Source organism: Triticum aestivum, chromosome 7B, assembly GCF_018294505.1.
Source record: "Triticum aestivum cultivar Chinese Spring chromosome 7B, IWGSC CS RefSeq v2.1, whole genome shotgun sequence".
Taxonomy (NCBI): Eukaryota; Viridiplantae; Streptophyta; class Magnoliopsida; order Poales; family Poaceae; genus Triticum; species Triticum aestivum.
This window is the reverse complement of record NC_057813.1, coordinates 136,671,955-136,681,359: the sequence shown is the minus strand read 5'-3', so window position 1 is coordinate 136,681,359 and position 9,405 is coordinate 136,671,955. Positions and strand designations below refer to the sequence as shown.

At 48.3% G+C, this 9,405-nt stretch overlaps 1 protein-coding gene across 1 annotated transcript; it reads right to left on the bottom strand.

Moving 5' to 3' along the window:
- Positions 1 to 2,346: 2,346 nt before the first annotated feature.
- LOC123161556 (squamosa promoter-binding-like protein 1) lies at positions 2,347 to 6,719 on the bottom strand. Its single transcript, XM_044579361.1, has 11 exons — positions 5,639 to 6,719; positions 5,388 to 5,560; positions 5,107 to 5,277; positions 4,935 to 5,002; positions 4,771 to 4,845; positions 4,548 to 4,655; positions 4,272 to 4,389; positions 4,050 to 4,191; positions 3,824 to 3,965; positions 3,113 to 3,730; positions 2,347 to 2,866 (listed from the first exon to the last, which is right to left on the bottom strand). Exons 1-11 carry the CDS (start codon positions 6,124 to 6,126, stop codon positions 2,432 to 2,434), a joined length of 2,538 nt encoding a protein of 845 aa, XP_044435296.1. The 5' UTR covers positions 6,127 to 6,719; the 3' UTR covers positions 2,347 to 2,431.
- Positions 6,720 to 9,405: the final 2,686 nt, after the last annotated feature.

Here is a 9,405-nt window from a genome sequence, read left to right as displayed (position 1 = left end):
GTCCATTGTACGGTAAGAAGTGACTACGATACTCTCATGGTCTAAGGAACCAAAGCATACGTTAACTCTCTGTGTTATAATGATTGACTTGTGACGATAGTATCTCAAGGTATAACAAACAAATTGGGTAAATTCAATATGATCATTCTTCCAACATCATATTCTCAAAGTTATTTTGGAACTACTGTTACACTTAATGATATCCCAAGATTCGGAAAATGTGATCACTACTTACAACACTTGAGCTAGTCCCAGAGGCAATACTACGAATCAGGTTTTACCGTTTATCATTCCACATGTGCATATGCGTTTTCCACTGAATCACATATTCCAGGATAGTTATAGCATAGAATAAAAACTCTTAATTATAAACATGGAAATAAATAATACAATATTATTGCCTCTATGGCATATTTCCAACATGTTGAAGCCCATGGGAGCTAAAGGTAGGTTTCCTATTTCTTTCAAGTTATATGTGTCACTCACAAAGCTATCTTTGCACTTTCAGTGTTTACCTTACTAAGTATCAACTGGATCGATTGGTGTAGATTGCAGCAGAGTAACACAGAACACGGTAACAAGCAACAAATACCCAACAATTGCCAAGTATCAAGCATTTGAAAGAGAGCAATTAGTGATGGAAAACATGGTCACATGGGTGGATATTGCCCAGACAGAATAAATCATTACATAGTGCATTATTTCTGGATTACCCTGAACAATGTAGGTATGTATTCCTTAAATTGAGAAACATGCTTAAGAACACTTGTCTCTCATCTACAGTCTAACCCCTGTTTGCTTCGAGGTCCATAACGAAACTAAGGGTTACTAAGATGACCTTGCGGGTCAACCAGAATAATGCATTAACACTTCATGAATATATGTAATCCTTAGCCGACCCCATTGATACCACGGTCTGTCATCCTCGAGGCACAATCAGAAACAAAAAAACACAAAAGATAAATATGGTTCAGATCTGTAATCATATTACCCAAGCCCTAATAATAAACATTGGGCACAACAAAGTCATATCAACAATAATTCTCAAACACCAGAGGTCAATACTACATCAATCTTAACACTATTACATGATTTTCCATCACCTGGATCAGATCCACCCCATGTGCCTACAAGAAATTACTCACACATAGAGGAGAGGAGCATGATGGTGATGATGAAGGGGCTGTTGGTGGCCATAATGATGATGGAGGTATTGTTGGAGACGATAGTGCACTGAGGGGGGCATCTAGTTCCGAGAATCTGATTGAATTGTTCATGAACGATCGTCTCTTTGTCAGCATGGGCCATCGCCGTTTGGTTCGCCGCCTGGATGGAGGGATGAAGTTCTTGCATCGTCGCGGAGACACTTTCGCGTGGATGAAGGACGTGTTCGCTTCCTCCCCTGAAGCCCGGTGATCCGCCTCTTCCTCGTCCGCTCAATGGCAGCGAGCCTGATTATGAGCTTCTTAAGAAGCCTTGTTAGGTTGAACTCCGCGGTTGTGAGCTGCCTACTTTCCGGCATGACATGGAGACGCAAGAAGACCTCATTTGTAATCTGGAATTGCACCCTTGTTGTCCGCTGCATCTTAATCTTCCGACGCGAAGGCGCAACTGTGCTGCTCAGGCGTTGCCATGCCTTGGTGACCGTCTTGTTGAAGTGGGGGAAGCACGGCCAAAAGGACTCGAAACGGAACCGCGTAAGCCGGTGGGGGCGGTAGCACTAGCTAGGAGGAGGGGGGAGTGGTCAGAGCATGATGTCCATGCCGCCATCAGGAGGAAAGATGGAAACAACGCCTCCCAACAAATGTTGCAAAAGAACTTATCAATGCTAACAAGCGTAGGACCCCCCCTCTCGTTATTCCACGTGAATCTTCTATTCTTGCATTTGATTTCACGCAGCCCCGCAGCATCGATGGCAGCTCTAAATATACCCATAATACGTTTGTTAAGTTTGTGGTTATTTTTTCTCTAGCCTCATAGATCAAATTGAAGTCATCATTGATCAGCCAAGGTTCACCAAAGGAGGCCGACGATTATGGAAACGTTGGCAGTGATGGAGAAGCGCCCCCAATTGTGTGCGATGTCATGGTCGGGATCTCCTTGTCTCATAAAATGGCTGCCCCGCCACGCGGGCCAATTACCCGCTGCCCAAATATCGATCTTGGTCTCCTGCACGCAGAGAATTGCGAGGTGATGCTTGCCGGCCACCTCAGTAGGAAGGTATACCGGGCTCTTGTGACCATTTCTCTCAATCGCAGCACAGCCATGAAAAGGTTGAATATGCAATAGAACTGTACTCTACCTAAGCACTGAAGCAGAGTTAGGCACTCCACAACTCATATAATGTACATAATTTGCACTTTGGTCCATCACAAGCATCCTCACTCTCGAGTACACAGACTATAGCAGAACCTGCAGCCGACTGGCCGTTTCAAGTGGGTCCCCAACGGATGTGATTCCAGAGAAAAGGGCCTGGCACACCGCGGACGACCGGCGGGCTCTGCATTATCAACCCTACGCAGACACAGACAGCGGCAATGGCGACCAGGGATAGCACCACAGGCCTGTTCGACAAGAACCTGTTTGGGCAGGGCCGGTAGGCAATGTGCTGGAGCTGGACACACTGTCTGCATCCCGGTGGGCTTTTCTCGAATTCAAATACGGTCTGATCAGTTGATCTCGGCCGACCTGCTTCTGCGGCGGTACCAGTGGTGGTCATGGGAACAGACACATGGGCTGCAGGTAACCTGCTGTTGATTTTGTTCTGGACCATCTGGATGTAGGAGGTTTGTCCTCTCCGCCGGGCGCAATCCTCTGGAGTGTACCCAGTAGCATCGCGGGCATTCTTCCACGTTTTGATCCCCAGCTGCCACATTTACGCCGCATGAGTTCAGGAAAGAAAATAAAAGACAGGGAGAAAATGTTGCAAGCAGAAGCGACTCATTAACCATAGTTTCAATGTCTTTGATCCAACACCGATGTAGAACTCTGCTGTTACTACTCAACAAGGTTCTGATTTGCACACACACTAGTTTTTTTTTGTTGTTGTTGTAGCTGTGGAAAATTTATCAATTCAGGAAAAAAAATTAGCATGAGAGTTCAGTGCAAGTACCTGTTGGGGATCATCAGTCAGAGCATCCAAAACGGCAGCAGCATTAGTGATGGTAGCTGCAACATGGAGAGGTGTAATATCCGATGGACCAATCATGTCAGGCGTGAACAAGAACTGGGCTGGTGTGGCCACGGCTCCACCGCCCACCGGTGCAGATTTCGTTGTGTATCTCAATAGGCAGGCAACCAAAGGCTTCGACCGCTTGTTGACAGCTGCGAATACTAAGCTCTCTCCCAGGACAAACTCAACTGGTGAGGCGACATCGATATTGCCCTGGAACAAGGTGTCCAGCAGCATCTTTACCACGCCGCACCATTCCTGATCAACCGCAAAGGACAGGAGCCACCTAAATCTTGCAGCAGAAAAGCCCACCGCATGATGTTGTTGCGGAGCCTTGGATGATGTAGCTCGTGTGTCGCTCCTTTGGAGAAGCCACCCTATTTCATGTAGAAACTTTAAGGCTTGGCTGCGAGAAGCCATCAGATCTTCTCTTCCTTCCAAGGCATCACCAAATGCAATTATATTCAGTTTTTCCTCCAACATTCTAATCTCACAACATATAGATTCTTTGGCGACAACAAAGGGGAAGCAAATGCTGCTCTGATCATAATCTTCAACCTGGAAAAGGAATCAAGAAATTACGTAATTTAAAAAGGGAAATGAGCATGCATAAAGAGAAACAACTGAAAGAACACCAAAGGGATAATTCACCTCTATGAACCCCCTTCCACTTGTACTAGGGAAGGAGCAAGAAAAGGTCAGACATTTAGGGCCTTGCTGAATCCTAGTATCATCATGTAGTTTTTGTGTTGCTTCTTGGACTAAATATTTCCCATCAAATATACAGAGTAATCTGTAACGAATATCATCATTATTGTCAGTCAGATAAAATCCAGGTCAGGTCAGTGCAGAGTGCAGACTAATGCGTGGTACCTACTTTGTGGTTGGTTGAACTATGTTGAAGCCTCTCACTGAGAACTTTGCCGTCGAATTATAGGCAGCCGCAATAGGAGTTACACACAGTATCTGATGCTTGTCACCTATTACAGGTTGCCAGGGAGACACTAACATAAGCCTGCCTGCAAAGAAAGGGAAACCACATATAAAAATAGAAAAAGAACAAGGGTGTAATATAAAGAGAGAAATAAGGCGAACAAACCATTGCAGCTTAATGTGAGGCGGTCCTGCACCCTAGCATACAGCCATCCTGTCTCCCAGAAACCATTTGTGGATATGCTAATGAGATTTTCTATCCAAGGAGCTGGATCGACATTAAGCTTTAGAGGAATTCAGACAAAAGAAAAATAACAGTAAGTGAGGATTATGCTTATCTATCCAAGGTTCATAATTTAGGTTTTGCTATTTGAATTCGTAAGCAGTTTATTCACTTGGTAACAGATAAGCATGTTTAGAACGCTAGTATTAGCAGCGCTACCTTATCCCACATCCAGTTAGGAAGACGAAGGTAAATAGTTAGAATTACACAACCAGGCCTGATATAGCTCTCCATGTCACTAGGATAATGTGACAGCCAGTTTAGGATCTGCAAATAAAAAACAATTTGAACCAAAAACTTGAAGAAATAAATAGTCAAAAAAAATGAAGAGATAAAGTTGTCAAAGAGAGGCACTATTCCCAATTTGCATATGGTAAATGACCTGTGCACGTAGATCCGCAGGAAAATCATTTGGCTGTTTACCAAAAAGCTTGAAGACAATTTTATCTGTTCGGCTCTGCAAATGTTTTGGGGCATCAGGGGTGCTGCAGCTGAGACGCAATTAGTCAGCAGGAAAACCCAAGAGAATCAACCTAAATAATGTACCTCATCTTCCTCGACATAAGCATCATTTAGATCAAAATTTTGCGCACGTCTTTTCACAGGAGGCTCTTCTGAGGACACATGTCAAGTGGTCCACACATCATTTAATTTCAGAATGTGTACTTATTTGCCTTGTGCAACAGCAGCAGCAGCAGTTAATCAAAGGGCTATTTACCTGCATGAACTGGTGGTCCACTTTGATTCCCAACATAGTTACCAGCATTTGATGAGGTTGCATCCTTTAGCATATCTTGACATGCCTGTGTGCCAGCAACAGCAGCAAGGTTCTTCAAAAGACTAACCAAAAGATTGGGACCATTGATTTGCTCAGATGAGCTAGCAGCAGCTGCGAAGACATAACACTGAGGTTATATGAGCATGGATCGATCGATCGCATATGAACCAGTAAAAATCAATGTATAGCACTGCGCCGTACATACGATCCGAGAAACTTACAATCTTGTCCAGCGAGTTGTCTCAACAAGAGGAGTAAGGTGTTGGTTAAGGACTGATTTTCACCCAAGGAATTAACAGCCTCAGCTGGGGCTTTCCTCCTCCTTCTATTATGTGTTGCCAGACGTGAGCGGCAGCTCTTCTTCCCTTCATCAAATTCTTGAACAAGGTGAAACCTAGAGACAAATGTCAAATGATTCTTCCCCTTTACACCATTAAAAGTTTAGGCATGAAGAAATTAATTGCTGACTAACCTGCTGCACTGCTGGCAAAACCGATGCTCGATGTTTTTGATACGAACAAGAGTCGACTTGGTATGCGGTTCGCACACCTTGTGCCTCCTGTGGTAGTCCCTATCGTCGCCGAGGTCCGCGTGGCAGCCGTCGACTTGGCAAGATGGAGCAGAGCTGGAAGATGCACCTGCTGTTGCACTGGCAGGTCCCTCTTCTTCGCCCATCTGTCCTCTCCGAACAGCAATCCTTTCATGATGAAGAATCGCAGTGTTGCTGCACTCCTCGGGGTTATCCACTGTGGTGACTCTCTTCCTCCTCCTCCTCTTGTCAGCAGCAGCAGCACCAAAACTGCCCCCCTCCTCTGCTAGCCCAAGCTCCCTGCTGCCGCACCCTGACGGAGCGTCCGCGTTTGGCGACGGCGTGGCCAGGAAGAGGTTGCCGTCCCATCTCCAGTCGTTCAAATCCCACTCGTGGCCCTTCTTCTTCTTGTTCTTGAGCCCACCAGACATTCTCCCCCAAACCCCCCTCCCCCTGTTCTGTTCTAGGCACGAAACAGCTAAAGATCTCGAAATTCAACTAAATTCCCCAACTATACATATGCATCAGCGCGGCAGTGCTAATCATACAAAAGCCACCATGTGCAACTGGACTATATTGCTATCTTGGAACCGAATCGTGAGCTGAGAAAAATCAATCAAGAGTCAAGGGGAGGCGAACAGTGAGGATTGGTGGAACCTGGGGCGAAGTATCCTGGGAAGGCAGGACCTCCCCCTGTGCCGGCACATTCGCATCGGGGGATGCCTCTTTTTCTTCCGCCTTAACTGGCGCTTGGCAGCTTCGTCTCGGCTCGGGAGTCGGACAGTGACACCATGCCATTTGAACCTTGGAAGAGCAGGACACTCCTTTGTCTTTCAGTCGGGGGCTGGAGGCGGGCCGGCAGGACGGCTGCCCGTGATGCTTCGGCCGAGCCCGTGCTGACGCCGGTCTGGGCCAAAGCATGCCCTCGGCCGGCGGCGCCTTGTACCCCTACACCCTCCGCCTGCGCGCCCTATTCGGCGAAGGCAGGTACTAGGCGTCGGTCGACCGATCCGTCGCCTCCCACACCACACAATCTGCCGTGTTTGACTGTCCGATCACTCTTTTTCCCCGACAAAAGGAAACGTTTGAAACCGGCACGCCGGCCGAAAGTTCGGCCGGCCGAGCGCGCGTCGTTAGATCAGATGCAAATCAACCGTCCTTATTGCTCCGATAACTGCCCACCGCTTTGCCTGGACCTTATCTTATCTCTTCACGGGGAGATTTTTTTTTTGAAAGTACGCCAAAGACGTACCATATTTTTATAGAAGGAGAGAAATTATTACATGACGTGCGCCACGAATGTGAACAAACGTGTAGCACAGATACAAACCAACACCCACACCAGCCTAGGACCCTATACTAACTCCTCACAAATCGTTGGAGTCCTCCTACACCCAACCCGGCTGCCTTCCACTCGGCAACCTCATCTAGCAACATCAACACAAGCTCTGTTGGGGTACGTTGTTGCTCTAACCTATTGAAGACCCGTGCATTCCGTTGTTTCCATAGCGCCCAGATCATCGCGATGAAAGTGGAGTCAAACCCCCTCCGATCTGCAGAGTGAAAGACCTTCCTTGCCCTAAGCCACCAGTCTAGAATCGTTTCACCAGCCACGTGTCCTGGTACGTTAATCCCGAGAAGGTCCCAGAGCCTGTGCCAAACCTCCCGTGCATAGGTGCAAGCGCCTAGGATATGGTCGGCATTGTCTTCATCTTGTAAGCAGGTGTAGCAAGCAGATGTTTCGTCCTGTAAGCCGTGACGTGCCCTCCGATCAGAGGTCCAGATGCGGTGCTGCAGAGCAAGCCAGGCAAAAATTTTGCACTTCAGAGGTGCCCAGCTCCTCCAAACGCATGTCGCGAAGGGCGACCTGGTGTGACCCACGCAAAGTCTGGCATAAGTCGATCTGGCAGAGTATGAGCCCGAGCTGGAACAAGGCCAGGTGAACACATCCAAGCTCTCCGCATCCCTAGGTACCGTGCCAATGGCCTGGATGATGCATCAGCTGAAGCTGGGCCATGAAAGAAAATCCCATCTGGCAGTCCTCCAACCAGCTGCTGTCGGTGAGAGCCTGCTCAATCGTGTGTTTGTTGATTACTCGAGTCGGCACCATGGCGAACACAAGCGGGGCAATGTGCTTAACTGCAAAACCGTGGATCCAACGATCCCTCCAAAAAAGCACCCGATCGCCTCTCCCCACTTCGATGCCCACCAGACTATCAAAGACCTCACGAGCCTCCAGATCCGTGGTCATGGACAGCCCCTGCCAAGGCCTGTTGGGCTCTGTCCGTCTTAACCATTCCCATCTAACCCTCATAGCTAGCCCTTGTAGCTTGAGGTTCTTCACACCAAGGCCACCATAGCATTTGGGTCGACATACATTACTCCAAGCAATGAGGCATTGGCCTCCATTCACCTTGTCCTTCCCGGCCCAGAAGAAGGAGCGCATCCACTTGTCCATCTCCTCAAACACCCAGTCAGGAGCATCCATAATCATAAGGTGATGAATTGGCTTGGCGGAGATCACCGATTGCACAAGAATAAGCCGTCCTGGGCGCTGAATAAGCCCTCTCTGCCAGCCCGACACGAAAAGTTTAACTTTGTCAAGCATGGGTTGCCAGTCGCTTCTGGTGAGGCATCTGATGGTGAGCTGCAGCCCCAGGTACCTGCAGGGGAACTCCGTAATGCCACATTGTAGAACTCTGGCCACTCTGGCACTGTCCACAACATCACCACAGATCAAAATAGCCGACGACTTACGATAGTTAACACGCAATCCTGAGGCCTGACCGAATATCTCCAACCCCGCGGTGATGAACACCAGATCTGTGGTGGTGGGCTTAATGAAGATGGCCACATCGTCCGCGTAAATAGAGATCCGTTGCATTGCCGAGATCCCACGATATGAGCTCACCACTCCAAGCTCCATTGCCTTATGAACCAACGATGTCAGCACGTCCATGGCGATGACGAACAAAAGCGGGGAGATCGAGTCGCCCTGGCGCAAACCCTTAGCGTGGTAGAACCTCCGACCTGGCACGCCATTGACAATAACTTTGGTGCTCGCCGAGTGCAGCAGAATCGCCAACCATTGCAACCATCTTCTCCCAAACCCTTTAGCTTCCAGGACCTCAAAGAGGAAGGGCCACGATAAGGAATCAAAGGCCCTCGAGATATCCAGCTTGAGGAGCACCCCTGGCGCCCTGCGATCGTGAATTTTCCTGGCCACTTGCCTCACAAGGAGGAAGTTATCGTGCAGGTGCCGTCCTTTAATGAATGCCGACTGGTTCATGCCCACGATCTCCGGCATGCATTTTCGAAGCCTGTTAGCGAGAACCTTTGCAAATAGCTTGGGGGCGCTGTGTGTAAGACTAATAGGCCGAAAGTCTCCAATCTCCTCTGCCTCTGGCTTCTTAGGAATGAGAACGATATGTGCCTTGTTCAGCTTAGCAAAGCCCCTACCATCCGCAACATAAAGCTTCATCATAACCGCCATAACATCATGCTTGATGATAGGCCAGGCCCGCTGATAGAAAGCGGCAATGAACCCATCCGGCCCCGGCGCACGGTCAGGTGGCATCTCCTTTACAGTCTCGCAAACCTCCTGCTCCGTAATCATGGCTTCCAGCTCCTGAAGATCGTGAGGGGCGATCCCCATGAATTGGAGATCCAGGGTGTGCTCCCTAGCTTGGGCCGTACCAAGCAACTGCTTA

Coding starts and splice junctions, on each gene's coding strand:
- LOC123161556 (XM_044579361.1), bottom strand. CDS start 6,126: ATGTCTGGTGGGCTCAAGAACAAGAAGAAGAAGGGCCACGAGTGGGAT. Junction 4,192..4,271: donor CCTCACATTAAGCTGCAATG/GTTTGTTCGCCT, acceptor CTTTCTTTGCAG/GCAGGCTTATGTTAGTGTCT. Junction 2,867..3,112: donor TGACTGATGATCCCCAACAG/GTACTTGCACTG, acceptor TAAATGTGGCAG/CTGGGGATCAAAACGTGGAA.